Source organism: Macrobrachium rosenbergii, chromosome 30 (assembly GCF_040412425.1).
Source record: "Macrobrachium rosenbergii isolate ZJJX-2024 chromosome 30, ASM4041242v1, whole genome shotgun sequence".
Lineage (NCBI taxonomy): Eukaryota > Metazoa > Arthropoda > Malacostraca > Decapoda > Palaemonidae > Macrobrachium > Macrobrachium rosenbergii.
Window position 1 is genome coordinate 23,783,091 of NC_089770.1, and position 16,553 is coordinate 23,799,643.

Below are 16,553 nucleotides of genomic sequence, written 5' to 3' on the forward strand. Positions count from 1 at the left end.
TATTTTCAGTCCCGAGCTCATGTATCCATTTATATAGTTTAAAAAAAACGATGAGATTCAGTCATACAGAGAGAGAGAGAGAGAGAGAGAGAGAGAGAGAGAGAGAGAGAGAGAGAGAGAGACTGATTATATATTGCAAATCGAAAGAATGTCACTTTACAGTGAATACCGCAACGAATAATGACTGAAAAGTGAAGAGATGGGTTAATGAGAAAAAGAATAACTATTGTTAGAGATAAAGGGAAAGAGAATAAGCGAAAAATAAATGAAGGAAAAATATCAGACTCTAAGGTTAAACTGAAACTTAATGATGTTGTTTTCTGTAAATAGAAGGGATGCAGGTAAAATCATGAAAGACTGCAGATATAAATATTTGCTAACAGGAAAAGATAAGAAAAGTTTCTCTTTGTCTGAAAATGGCATCTATCTTGTTTCATTCAAAGCTATCATACACATTCCCTCGTATAATTAGTAATGCTGTGAGTGATGCTTCTTTTAAGTCTCCTCCATCACTCATTCCCTGGAACCTTTCCTTCACGTATACCTACGTAATACACCCCTGTCAGCTGTTCAATCACTTGTTTTCTTTATCAGCAGAATCTCGCTTGTAATACCTTCAGCTTCTATTGCCTCAACCTCTTAACTACCTTCCTTAGGTCCTTAACAGTGATATCCATCACAAGCAAACTCAGATTTACGCGAACCTTTTACTCCTACCACATCATTCAGCTCTGCCTCCCTTCTGTCCTCTACTTTCAGTAAATCACCAAAAAGCCCCGTTCACTTCTGAGAGCCTCCCTCCATTTATATTTTTTAATCTGAGAGCCATTTGCGTATACTCGTACTGAATTTCCTTCCTGATAGGACTTTTTTAGTCTTCTCTTAAAAGTGCTTCCTCAAATTAACCCATTTGCCTACTTTCTATCTCAGATTCTCCCTGATTACGCTATCCTTTTTCCTGTATACCACTACCTGGACTTTTCATACGTGCAATTGCACTTTAAGTAATATTTTTACATATTCCCTATTATAAACTATTTATTTCCTCACTCTACCCTCGTCCTTCTTCTGGCTTAAATTATGATCCCATTCGGGTGTTTACATGGGGCCCTATGGCTCCTTACACTTCTCGGTCCTCTACCCTATCTGATTTTCCGCCGCTTTCACCTTATATGCTCTTCTCACTTCTTTTTCATCTTACTTAATTATTTTAATTAAATTTGCAACTACATTCACCCCTCTCCTGCAAAAATAAAGATCAGAAATACCTTCAGCCATAGCAAATTTATCATAATTTCAATTTCTTTTATTCCCTTGACATTCCTGCATTATATTTTGATTTATTTACAACGCGTTGTAGTGAGAAAATTTATTAATTTTGTTTATTCATGAAAATTGTACTATATGATGCACGTATTATTTTATGTCCTTTGAATATTATAAGAAATATTTATGATACTCCACGTTTCATGGCATAATTGTATGCCTTTAGTGTACACTTATGTATTATTAATAATTGCGTAATATCACTTAAGTAATCACGTAATATTATATAAACTGGAAAGATACAACATTGCATAAATTAAGCGATATGTTAGACAAACTGATAATAGAATCATGTTTCATTGATAAAGTTTCATGTAATGATATGACACTCACTCCTGCTTTTTTGAAGGTTGATATGAAAAATGAAACATTTAAAGAACCAAAAGGTCAAAGAGCCTTCACCCTTGTAAGACGACATAGTTAACAATTATGCATAAATTACTCTTCATAACAGTGAGCTGTTTGCTGTAATACTTTTGAAAAAACTAGCAATTAGTTGATCTTTACGCGTTTATGTATTTTTAGAAGACGAGCGTAGTGAAACTGTATTGCACCTTTTCTCCTTTCTGTTAATGTGATCACGTCTTGAAATATAGGCGAAAGCTCGGTGTCTCCGAATATTCCTTTCACCTTTGCTGCGAGGTCTTGTATATGTTTATATGCCACCGGGGAGAGAGAGAGAGAGAGAGAGAGAGAGAGAGAGAGAGAGAGAGAGAGAGAGAGAATCAATCATCTAAAACATTTCTTAGTGTATTTCTCTCTCTCTCTCTCTCTCTCTTAAGTTTAGGGAGAATTAAGAGTTCCTCTCTTGAAGAGAATTTTGTTGCTTTGTGGCTGAAAATATAATTTCTCTCTCTCTTATATCCACCAAACACTTCAACGGGAGTTTCCTGATATATCACAAATATTATCAGTGTCAGAGAGATTTTTATGCATTAAGTTTAGGGAGAATTAAGAGTTCCTCTCTTGAAGAGAATTTTGTTGCAAAAATTTGTGGCTGAAAATATAATTTCCTCTTAATTGCTTCAAATAGTTTAGATAAATCTACTTATATCCACCAAACACTTCAACGGAGTTTCCTGATATATCACAAATATTATCAGTGTCAGAGTTGTTCACAGAGAGAGAGAGAGAGAGAGAGAGAGAGAGAGAGAGAGAGAGAGAGAAACGAAATATAACTGTTAAGCGGAAGTGAAAAAGTTTCTGTAGTTACAAGTTAACGGAGGCGTATCGATTTCACTTTGACTTGACGATAGTTCTCTCTCTCTCTCTCTCTCTCTCTCTCTCTCTCTCTCTCTCTCTCTCTCTCTCTCACGCACGCACACACACACTTATTCCTGTTGATACAGTATATTTCTATTGTTACTGATAATAGAATTGAATATTATATGTTCTTAAAAAAAAAAAAAGATGCAGATAACAACTTATTCAGGTTAGGCCATCTTTATATAGTGGATTTTTATACAGCAATTCTTTGGCAAAATTATGCTTTCAGAGTATTAGCTGATACATGCATTCCATAACTTCATTTCCTACGAGGCATAATAACGCTGCAATTGGAATTATCAGGTATGAAAACCAACATGATTCAATCGAGTTCACAATGTACACAAAGCCTTTGTTACTCGTGTGTGTTATAAGTAAGATATAGCCTACAGATTGAAGGTGGGTCAAAGAAGAACTGACTGGTGTAAATTGTTAGAGAGCGAAGGATGAGTATTGTTAGATTCAAAAGGGCAGAAATAGAAGATAGATTAAAGTAGTACACACACACACACACAAACAGGCAGGCCAGTGAGCAGAGAAGAGGTAGATAGAGATGTAAAAGATCTATTGAGAAGCATGGGCAAAAAGACAGACATAAAGCATAACGAGAGAGAGAGAGAGATATGTAAAAGCAAAATTACAGAAAAGATATGACGGACAATGCAGGCAAACCACTTCAGCCAATCTCCCATCGAAAACAACTTTTCGACTTACCATTGTGTTTGTTAATTGATCGAATTGTGGATGCATTGTCTTCAGACTCCATCCTTATTTTGCTGTCAAGTACTACATGACTAAAGTCCAGGTCTCTGAACACCTTAGATCGCTAGTACTTCAGGGAATAATTATTTCTTCGTCCTTTTCAAAAGGAAATTTGTAACAGTTAAGCTCATGAAAGCCGTCTTAGTTTGCTATTTATATTTAACATTTTTGCAAAAGAAAACTTATGATACCAGAATTGGCAAGTGTAACAGATCGACATCATAAAAGCATTTTAAATAATTCATGCAATACAGTTGAGTGAAGTGAGTCTTTGATACACCTACTCTCAAAGAAAAATTATTCTCGCTGCTTTCAGTTCCTCAATCTCCTTCTTCCTCTTCTTATCCTTCTTCTTCTTCCTTCCTGCTATGTTAAATCAAGTCACTATTTCTGAAAGAAAGTATTTCGGTTTTTCTTTTTTACCGAGTGAGGCTTATGGCATGTTTTGCAATTTCCCAGGCGTAATCTGGTTGCAGTGAGTGGATGGAGCCTTTTCTTTCTCGGGCGAGGAACTTAAAAAAAAAAAAAAAGTTATTTCGCGCTAAATTGCCAAACTGGAAAGCGAGCAACGCCACTTTACAGTTGTCTTCGAAGAAAGTACATTTCAATACTTTATTTTGATTTTCTCATGGCCTTTTAGCCAACGATTTCACTCGTAGTAGTGGAAGATTTATGCACGAAATGATTTTTACAGTGTACTTATATTATTCTTTTGGCTACACAAAAGAAACATGCACCTGTCCCATAGTACGATGTAAAATACACACACACACATATATATATACACACATACACACACACACATATATATATATATATATATATATATATATATATATATATATATATATATATATATATATCAAAGTATATATAGAATATTCGTATATATATATATATATATATATATATATGTATATGTATATATATATATATATATATATATATATATATATATATATATATATATATATATATATATATATATATATATATATATATATATATATATATATATCAAAAGCAAATACCACTTAATACCGAATTCTCTTTATTCTGATATATATATATATATATATATATATATATATATATATATATATATATATATATATATATATATATATATATATAACCACAAATACCACTTGATACCAAATACTACTGAATTCCTCTTATGCTGATAGTTACCCACAAGGAAATTATTTAAAATTAGTGCATCTACCCTGGCGAAGATTCGAACTTAAGCATTTCGTTTTTATACAAATACAAGTTGATTTCGACTCAACTCCACATATTTCTGTTGAATTCGGGATCTATACGCAGTTTGGAAATACACATATATCCACCATTAAAATCATCCTATTTCCACCATTATGACTAAGAGCCAAGTTCGTAATACATGACTGTTTACGATAGTTTTATCACTGATTCACGCATGACTTTTTTACTCAAATATTACGCCACTAACAACGACATGATACGTATCTGTTCCTTTTTTCCAGGGATGACAGTGTCTTATCCATTCGGCTTGCTAAATAAGTTGTTTTCTTTCCATATTCCCTCTGAATTCAGGTTCTATTCTAAACACACACACACACACACACCTATCTCCACCATGACAGTTAAATGTTCCTTATCGTTTCGTCACTGGGTCACGTGAATTTTGTATGCTATGAAATATTAAATCTCGCATACCCTTTAATATAATATAATATAATATAATATAATATAATATAATATAATATAATATAATATAATATAATTAGTGTATGTACTCTTGTCAGGATTGCAAAAGCTACTCTAAATGGAATGTTTGCTTGTTTCGAGACTGATTATGGCCAGTACAGTTTGATATTTGGAGCACACTTTTGTGTTCTAGCTGGTGACTTTGGTTATTGTTCCACTTATAAGTCATCTTTTTGATGGTGTACGGTATCGTTATGTGTCAATCCATTATTAAAAAGGACTTGTGCAATTCTGTTAAAATCTTTGTGACCGGCATTTCAAAAGGTCCTGTGTGTTAGTGCATTACCAGTACATTTGGATTAAACTTTCATTTGGAATATTTATTCCTCTAGGTCATGGGAATGTCCAAGAAAGGAAGTTAATGACTGATATTGAACTAGAAAGTGAAGTTGAGCTCAGATTCTTCAATAAATGCTCTGCAGGAATCTTGTAGTTGTATTAGATACCCAGTTGAAGATAGCATTTACGTACCTCAGTAGTAAGGGCACTCTTGAACAGGTGAAAATGTCAGATAAAAGTTTTCCCATTTTATTTTCTTCTCTTGGTGGTAGTGTGTTTATTCCCTGCCAATTTCTTTTGTTACACTGCAGTTTGAAAAGCAACTCTTATTCATTAAGAAAATTCGTTCATAATTTGCGTGAATGACGACCCTACACGACCCTACACAATGGAGAATATCTCTCCACTTCCCCCCTGCCAGATTAGCAGAGAATATTTACCCAGATGTGATAATTTACTCATTTATTCTCTCTTCAGTGGTCCCATATCAGAATTTCCATTGAGGATGCACGTGGATGAACCCTTGTGAAGCAAAACTTTTACAACATTAGATGCTCAATACAACAACATATATGGTTCATCAGCACTTCATTCAGCCACCCTAAACTCTGTTCCATTATCACACATCTTTCATTCACTCTTGTAAGTCGTAGATATTGAGTTTTTCTCTTTCGAATGCCTCTTTCCACTCCATCTATCAAACCAGTTCTAGATCTTCCTCTTCTCCGTTTGCCAAACACCTCAGAATTATTTGCTCTTGTCAAAAACCTACCGTCTCCATTCTTTTCACGTGGTTGAACCATCTCTAAATACTCTAATCTATGCCTTTTTATAAACCAACCTTTTTACCATATGTACATGTCTCTGTATATTTTCAACTTTTAAATTATTCTTACAACACATTTACTATTCCTGTTAACAATTTCAACTCTGTCCTTTCATCTACAGTTAACATCCACACTTCATTTCCCTGAGGGAGAGTTGGTTCAATAATCCCTTCGTACATTCCTCTCTTGGCTTTCATAGACAGTAATACTCTCCCTATTCTTTTGCACACACTATGATCCTTTTTTTTTTCTTTTTTTTTTTTGCTTTACTGGTTCTGTTACGTACCTCTTGTTTTTTGGTCCAAATATTTATAGAAATAAACTACTTACGTTCTCCACTACCCAACTAACATTCATTGCTCTGTTATCCTGGTTTCGGTTTATCATCATATCTTTAATCTTGCTTACATTAGCGCTCGACTTTTTAGTTTTCTGTAAAAGAAAACTATTGTGCAGGCTTTGTCTGTCCGTCCGTCCGTCCTCAGATCTTAAAACCTACCGAGGCTAGAGGGCTACAAATTGGTATGTTGATCATCCATCCTTCAGTCAAACATACCAGATTGCAGCCCTCTAGCCTCAGTAGTATTTATTTGATTTAACCTTAAAGTTAGTTATAATCTTACTTCTGGCAGCACTACAGGTACCAACAACATAGGCCACCACTGGACCGTGGCTGAGTTTCATGGGCCGCGGCTAAGAGTTTTATGGGGCGTGGCTGAGGCCAACGCCCCGGCAGAAAACTGGTTGCGCTGAAGAAACTTCGGCGCATTTTTTACTAGTTTTCTTTTGTAAACACTGTCATGCTCTTCTAATTATTTCAGTAGTTTCTCCTGATTATCCCCAGTCATCACTGGATCATCCCACACGCCATTCATAACTCATCCCTGTTCCACAACTTCGCACCGACATCTACTGACCATTCCCTGTTTCATCAGATCGCTTCATCTAAAGATGTTGAATAGCAGCACACATACACACCCCTGTCTCAGAGCCACTCTTATACCAAAGCGGGCACTCTCCTCTGTACCCATTCTAATGCGCTTCAACACCCACCACATTGCTTCTCTGTTAATTCTGACATTAGTTCTACATGTATGCCAAATATAACTTTTTCTATTTGCTTTCAACCTTTCAATAGAAAGCCGTTTCATCAGAAAAAGAAAAAGACTCACTCCACATAATCCCCCTTTTGTCTAAACATACTCTGTGCTCTAAGCATGCTCTGCTCTAAACATACTCTGCTTCTCCCATATATGCTCTGCTTTATGCTTTGTCAAACAACATCCCATCGTACTCCTGCCCTGGCATACTGTGTAACCTTTTAGTCCATTAATTCTTAAATTTGCCTCTGTATAGTCCCACCCTTAGACAATACGCATTGAACTCTGATTCACGCGTCTTGTGCATCAATTTAAGTGTACTCACACTGCTTTCTTATTATTCTTGTGTTATTCGTAGTTTGTGTTTAATTTTAGGTCGTATAGTCATGTCATCCTTGATATACTAGTGTATCGACAGCATGGGAACTATATATATATATAATATATATATATATATATATATATATATATATATATATATATATATATATATATATATATATATATATATATATATATATATATATATATATATATATATATATATATATATATATATATATATATATATATATATATATATATATATATATATATATATATATATATATATATATATATATATATATATATATATATATATATATATATATATATATATATATTTGTGTGTTAATGATGTCGATGTCTTTGGATGTTGCGCCACATAAACTTAACGGTGAATTTCACATTCCTATATATAATCACCAGAATGAATCTTGCAGGGTCTCTGTTTCCTTCAGTGATTTTGCTTAATCAGATTTGTATGTGTGAGTAATTTCCAGACCGTCTTGAGGAATTCCGACGAGATGCAGCCCTTGTTTTAATATTTTGGATTCAAAGGAGCCATCTTTTGTAAATTTTAGTTGAAAAAATAATTAAGATTTTTTTTACAAGGAAAAATAAACGACTGGATATGTAAACTACATATAGTCACTTTCATTGTTATTGTCATTGTGCAAATATTTAAAAGGATCAAGCCTAAAAAAACTATGTTAACTATTAAGTAAGCTTCCTGCATGTTTATGAAAACAGAGACAAGTAAAAGAAATTTTGTATATAAACAAAAACGAAGGCAGTTAATAGAAAGGAGCTACATTAAAATGATTTGAAGTTTATCGTATTTTTTATTAGGCCGAATAACAAAAAAAGCCGGTCTCCTTAACATATAAATATTCCGTTAGATAACTATAGTAGAGAATGACTAGATATTGTCACAGTGGTCTAATCAATGATTGGCAATGCCTCCTTCACTGGAAAACGCTCATTGTGCGCCTCATTTTTCCTGCAATATTTTCTTGGGAGAGAGGAATAAAGCGGATTGAGGACTAAGTTTATTATTTGACAAAAGGATAGGCAGGTACCATACACTTTATAGCACTACAGAACGACAGGATATCACCCTGTATTGCGATGAAAATTTTTTATTTTCATTTTCGAGTATTATTATTTTCATTTCTCATTGATAAAGATTTTGTTTATTGTTTTATATTAGTTTCTTTTTTTATTTTTGTTAATTTAATTTTTATTAGTATTGAAGATGCAGTCTTGATGTTTGTATGTACATCTGATCTTTTGAGAATAGTAATGAAGCTTGCGAAGTGGCAGCAGCGCTGCAAAGAGCTGGCAACTCCGGCAGGTCATTACTTCTACCAAGCAACAGAAAATCTCCTCCTAATGAGTTTCTTAATATGATATAATAAGAGAGGAGTGTGTCAAATTTTTGAATGTCATCATTTGGAATAGAATATTGGAGTCGTGTGACATCTTAATAGTTTATGTACAGATATTTTTATCAAAAGTTGTAGCTGTCCTTGTAGCAGACATTCCTTTGTATTGTAGATGACCATCGTTGTTGTGACTCCAGGTTATTAAAAACCCCCGTGTTACGGACCAATTCTTAAATACTTAAAAGTTTATTGCCGCCAGATTCAGGAGCATAACATATTTAATTTATAGTCCTTTTATCACTTTATGTATATAGCTTGAGCTTTAATAATAATGATCTTCAGCAGAAGCATTAGAGTAGAATAATAAAACATACGAAAAACATTTTAAATAATTATTAACAAAAGAAAAACCCATAAACGTATAAACGAAGTAATGAAAAACGTTACAAAACAATCCAACTGAAAGTTACAATAGTTAACTAGACAATGAAATTATGAGAGTTACAGTTTCTTAAACGGAGGTGAGGTAAGTATTATATAATTAATAATACTGATCCAAATGATCAGGGGGACACCCCACTGGAACATCTGGAAGAGGGACAACAACAGGGCTAATTTCCTCGTTGAGACGAATCCTCATCAACTACATCGTTCGGGAATATATACCGTGCAAGTTCATTGAAGCATTCAGCTTCCACAAAGCGAGCTTTCACCATAGATTCGCTACCTTCGTAGCCAACAATGCACGATTCCCAGGACGATCACCGAAGTACAGCCAAAATCACACTCGCAACGCACAAATTCTAGAACGTCCACCCTCTTCTACTGCAGAGTTCCGTGTCCCCCCTGAAGTATATCTCACACCTCCACCGTCACCTGCTGTAACAGTAATATTGGCATATAATTAGGGAACTATGGTATTTGTAGAATAGGTAATAACCCCAAGCAGTAGTTTTGGAAAGAACTATTTCCTACAAACAAACACGGGATCGTAACACTCTGAATGACAAAATAATTCTGGGTAGATGAGGGTAGTAAGTTGCTTCCCTTGACTTACGATAAGAGATAAAAGCAATTAAAGCAAAAATGTAGCATGATCGGGTGACAGTCGCCCATGTTCTTGAGTTTCAACATGTGTTGGTAGATTTACTAAGTGTGCTGAATGAAAATAATTTAGGTTTGTAGTAATCACAGTATTGCATCTCATGGCAGAAATTATACAATGGATTAAAGATTTGGAAGAAAAGTAAGGCAGGCGTCTTTCATCTCAGACCACATCACTCATGATGCCACCTCTAATGCACATTGCATCTGTAAAAATCAGTTTGCTTGGTTCAGATACCAAGCTTTGACATTCTACTGGTTCCGAACTTTCTTAGTTTTGCAGTCTTTTATTTTCAAGAGACTTGTTCATTTCCTATCCGTGTACTTTTTTGGGGGTTCATTCCCCTTTGGGATAGAACGAGATTTTAAGTTATTTGTCCCATCGGTCGCTTACAGTCGTTTTGTAAAAGTGAAATCCAACACCAAGAGAAGCGCAGCGCAGTACTTCAACGCAATTTACCATCTTTTTCATGAAGCTTTATAACAAGTTAATTTCTTGCTAAAACTTTTGCACAATAGGACGCCTAACGTATTAAGGCAGGATGAATCATTTTTTTCTTTGATTTTACTTTATCTTGTTTTCCTAAATGCGCGTCTGTCTTATTTTGCAGAAAGAGGAAGAATGATGTCACCTCGTGTGTTCGCGTTTCATCAAAAATCTCGCCTTCTTGTTTTTCTCAGTGCTTTATGTTTTCCCGGTTTACGAGAGAGAGAGAGAGAGAGAGAGAGAGAGAGAGAGAGAGAGAGAGAGAGAGAGAGAATTTTAAATTTTGTTACGTGAGAGTAGCATTAATGACCCCTTTGTGTAAGACACAAAGTATTTCAGAAATCTTTTGACAAGCCATAGCCAACTAGTTCCAGTGGCAATGAGTAATAATGAGGCTCAGTAACTATTAGAGTGAAAGTACAGTCTTATGTTCGATCTTGCTCCTTGCCACAAGCATTTTATACAGGAGAGTCAATTTAGTTTTTTAATAAACGAAAGCTGACAATGCTTCTGGTGTGGTCGGCAAATATCACGAAAGTAAATAGGGTTATATTTTCACATTTTTAGTGTCTTGTGATATGGCAGACTATCATATATATATATATATATATATATATATATATATATATATATATATATATATATATATATATATATATATATATATATATTGTCTGTGTCTATATTGTCTTGCTCGCGCATGAGTTGTGTTGTTGAGAGACGAGATAAAAAAATTTGTCCGTACAGTTTGAAGTGCCGAAATTAACGAAAAAAATTACATTTATATCTGGGGCAATCACACGCTCTGCGACTCCCTGTCATTTTGGAATTTAGCGATGGAATTGACAGCAATTGACCTCCTTTAGCCATTCACCGATTGAAATAGTGCCCTTTTATTCCCCTTTTGACGTCCGAGATTCAAAGTGAAAAGACAAATGAATCGAATCAACTTCGGAACGAATCAAATGAACAACGCTCCGGAACAACTGAATCAGTGACAACCGCCCGTTTGGTGCGGCGATTTTCAATTTTGGCATTAGGCTATTTGTTCTTGCTCTGGTCCACTTGTCCACTTTCTCTTTTAACTATTTAATTCTCTCTCTCTCTCTCTCTCTCTCTCTCTCTCTCTCTCTCTCTCTCTCTCTCTCTCTGTAGAACATCTTTAGATTGAAGTAAAATAAATGAAAGAAAAGTTTTACAGTGATACATCGTGTTAAAAAATACTGATTCGTGCAGTTACACATCTTACACTCTTTCATTGTCATAGTTTTTTAAATTGCCTTATACCTTTTCATCTCGTGTGTCCTCGTCAGGACTTTACAATTGTATATATATATATATATATATATATATATATATAAGTTATATATACAGTATATATATATATATATATATATATATATATATATATATATATATATATATATATATATGTTTGATTTTAAATCACTAAAAGGTAAAAACGTGATGATTATACGGACAAAGTTTCGGCCGCGAAGGAAAGTGAAACAATGGAGATTCTCATTACTTTCGTCGTATTACCAAGTTGCTGTGACCATGTCTTGGTAGTAAGACGAAAGTACTTAGCACCTCATTGTTTCATTTACCTTCGTGGCTGAAACTTTTTCATATAATATATATAATATATATATATATATATATATATATATATATATATATATATATATATATTTGTGTGCGTGTGTATAACCCCTACTTTAATGGGAGGGAGTGTAATTGTTTGATACTATAGTTCGACATCCTTGAAAACATGTATTTTTCATTCCTCGTGATACTTTGGCCAAATATAAGACTGAAAGTAAGAGTAACACTTTTCTAGCAATATATATTTTCCTTCTAGGCGTATGCTTAAAGAAATGTAGGCACTTTGATAACCCTACTCGTCCTAGGATTAATTGCAAGGGATCACTCATTCATCTTAAAGCCTTTTAAGGGATGAAAGTTTATATTCATCAAGAGAAATTTCATGGGGCACAGAATAGTTTGTTCATTTTTCAGATCCCTTGTAATTCATTCATTTAATGAGTAAGTTTAATTTTTGTAATGATCACAGTTATGATCACCTGCCTTCAGTAAGGACAAGCCTGTGTATCACTGAATGAAAGCTAAAAGTAAGAAGGCTGCATTGCTGAGAAATTTGAATTAAAAAAAAAAGGAAATTTTCACGTATGGAATTTTATATTCGCGAAATACTCAAGTAATTGAAAGGAAGCCTACTGAAGCTCAGCAGATATTACATAAGATCACAGAAGGCTGTCATTTCAGGTATTGGAAACTACTGACGCATCAGGATTCAATGAACATTCCTTTCCGCGTTTGTCTTTCTGTCTGTCGTTCGGATGCTTTGAAAATCAGAGCAGACAAAGAGAGAAAGAAAATTTGTGAAGGACGCGTACGACGGTGAACGGCTGTTTTTCGATAAGTGCATTTGCTGAAATAGGTCAAGGAAAATGCTTGTTTTCGTAAATTTATGCAAATTTAGGATGTTCCCAACTCCAAGATGTGGGAACAACATAGTTGTACTTCTCTCACTGAGTTAAGACTATGTTGTATGTAAGTTATATTCGCTTTACATTTTTAACCTAGACTTTCCTTAAATTTTCCCACTCATATATTCAGTAGAGAAATTTGTTATATATAACTATATCGGTTGTAGTCCACTCGTCCCATCGCCAAGTCGGCCCATTGTGACTACCAACTCGGTCCATTGCCATCTCGGCCCACTACCAGCTCGGCCCTCTATATACCAACTCGGCTCACATCCAAATTTACTTTATTAAAGCTATTTTATATCATTATATTGTGTGTTATTTTCTTTTATTATGTTTTGTTCTCTTTCGAGATCAGACCTGAGAAAAGTCTCGTTTATCTCTTTCCAAGTAACTTTGTAAATAAATCTCTGAGGTAAGTAAAACAGTTTGAAAATAGAAAGAGTAGTCTTTATAAATAATATAATGATAAAAAGTAAAACACATTGCTAAATAAATCTCTGAGGTAAGTAAAAACAGTTTGAAAATAGAAAGAGTAGTCTTTATTAAATAATATAATAATAAAAAGTAAAGCACATTGCTAAAAGCTTCTAAAAATAATAATGTACATATTACGAAACATAGACAGCAATATGATGAGAAACTGCCTTCAGTAATTGTCTGGCCGATCTTTCATTATTATTATTATATTCGTCCCATAGTTTTACAAGTTGGCCGTGATGTTTATTATACTTATGTTGCTGCTTTCTCAAAACCTTCCCTTCTGACAGCAGCCGCACCTGTAAATTAACTATGTTTGCCTCATCATGTAGGAGCTTTAAAAGTAAATAAAAATTTAAGTTTCCTTTCCTTGCCTTTAAGTTTATTCTGTTATGCCATCCCTCAACATCATTATTTGTTCTGATGCTCCGACCGAAGACGCACCACGTGTGAGGAGGCCATATTGCAGAATTGATCCACGTCTTTTTCACGTAATTTAAAAGGCTTATGAGTTCATTCACCCCTGCAGCTTTCCTATAAAACCTGATAAAAAGCTCTTCTATATGTTCCTGTGGCATATATGGGAGCGACAACAACTGCCTTAAAAACTTGTAAGTGCCGACGTCGTTTGTGTAAGAACTTTGAAGGCCTAATTCTTGCACTTTCCTCCATACAGCCTGGCCCCAGTGGAAAGCACAACCACGGATCGTAACATTTGGTAAAATGTCGGGAATAGCACGCCATACACTGCCTTCAAAGTCAATCAAAACTTCTTCAACTTTAAGGGCATGCCCACCTATCAGTTCTCTTATTTCACAAAGAACTTTTTTGTAGTCTCTGCGCCTTTTTCCTGACATAAGCGCAAACAAAAGGGGAACTTGCATCAATTGCCCATCATATTTCACAAATGCATGGATGCTGAACAGTTGTGTAAATGGTTTGCGTACTATTTTAAAAGTAGCATCAGCATACCACTGCTTCGCTTTAGATAGTAACTTAAGTTGATCATCTGTGGCAAATATCAAATGCCGTCTTTCTCCGACAGTAATGTCCCGTTGCAAAAAGTGTTCAGGAATGTGGGCATCGCTAATTTCGAAATCGAGGTCTTGCGGTTCTCGTGGTCGATTTGCCTTCCGTTTACGATTTCCCTGCCTAGCAAGATTTAATGAAGCCGGTAGACATGAAACAGGAATGGTAGGATTTACTTGCTCCCGAAGTACCTCTTCAACAATATCAGAAGCAGGGCGAAAGACGTCTTCCATTGCCTTTTGCTTTATGAGTGTACACACCTTACTTTTTACAGCACAGCTGGTCTCAGGTGGATGGCAGTGTTCAGCATGCCCTCTAATAAAAGTGTTATCCACTTCTTTTACTGTCGCCATGCATGAGATTTTTTTGTTTCTAACCACACACCGCCAATGAATACTCACGTTAGTTTTTCTTTTTAGTGTGTAAGAGTAGCCGGTGCTGTCAATAAGTTTCGAATTTCCTCTTTGTGAAGATGATTCAATCTTTTCATATGTTACTGTCTCCCTTGAAGGAGACATTTCCATTGGCGTAGGATCCTCAATTGAAGAACCACCACTGACATTTGACACTCCACCTTCAAAAGAATCTAGACTCTCGCTATTCACATTACTCTTTGCCACTGCATCCTCAAAATATTTCGTGTTTGCGCTCGAAATTACACAAGTTTCCCCCGGACTCTGATTTTCTTGAATACACATGTGACACATCCAGTCAATATAACCTTCTTTAACAGCAGCCCTGTATTGCTCCCGGGTGATCCCACTTCCACAGGTCCGATGCTGCCAGTAGCTACATCCATCACATTGCAGTGCTTGCTGTCATATGTAAAGAACACGTTACACATGACATTGTGAGTACAAAGTTAATATATGACATTTCCTTCTTACTGTCCACACACACCTAACAATTGTCTCAGAATGTAACTGCGAGGTTTTCCTCCTGTTACGCCTTTCAAACCTTTTACTGTCAATTTCTATTTCAGCGCTGAATGGCCTTAGTACCCCAGTGCTTGGCATAATGCCAAAATTCTATACAAATCAAAATATATGTCATTGGAGTACTATTTATTTACTTTAAAGGTAAATCTTCTTACCTGACGGGGACGGACAGTTTCACAGCATATCAAGCACTGGTCAGCCATGTTGTCCTAGCTGCTTGAAGTCTAGCAGTAGGTTCGTAACCATATCAATTATATAAGCTATGGTTCAGTTTCGAAAATTATTCAAAGCCTTGAACTACATATACGAAACAACTATTACAATGAGACAATGAGGCACTTAAGAGACACTTAAGTGCTTGTATAAAGAAGGTTCCTAACCAGTCTCTCTCTCTCTCTCTCTCTCTCTCTCTCTCTCTCTCTCTCTCTCTCTCTCTCTCTCTCTCTCTCTCTCTCTCTCTGTATGTATGTACGTGTATGTGTATCTCCCTCCATCCTGTCCCCTCTCTCAGTATTTCTTTCTTTTCAAACAATTATAACAACAACCAAATAATTTATAATGTTTAGGGAAACGAGTTGTCCAATAATTGTTTCTAAATGCAGTTGTTATTATAGTCATTAATTAATGTTTGGAAAGGAATAATAAAACCTTTACACCTATCCTTGCGTAATATTGCTGTGCGTGTGCTGTTGCAAAAAGCTATACTGGACGACTTCATTTGATCTGATCTGACCTGTCAAAAATGGGCCGAGTTGGCTATCACAAATGGGCCGACTTGGCACAGGCGATGGGCCGAGTTGGTTACATTGAATGGGCCGAGATGGTTATGGGCCGAGTTGGACCTATACCACTATATCTATCTATATGCATATATATGTGTGTATACATATATATACTCTACAACCAACCATACACACACACATATATATACATAAATGCATGTGTGTGTGTGTGTGTAGAATTTACTGGTCACTTTTTACCACAGAC

General features: G+C 35.2%; 1 protein-coding gene across 1 annotated transcript; it reads right to left on the reverse strand.

The window, feature by feature from the left end:
• Positions 1-13,547: 13,547 nt before the first annotated feature.
• Positions 13,548-15,994, reverse strand: LOC136854780 (uncharacterized). Its single transcript, XM_067131353.1, has one exon. It carries the CDS (start codon positions 15,333-15,335, stop codon positions 13,731-13,733), a length of 1,605 nt encoding a protein of 534 aa, XP_066987454.1. The 5' UTR covers positions 15,336-15,994; the 3' UTR covers positions 13,548-13,730.
• Between the last annotated feature and the right edge of the window lie 559 nt (positions 15,995-16,553).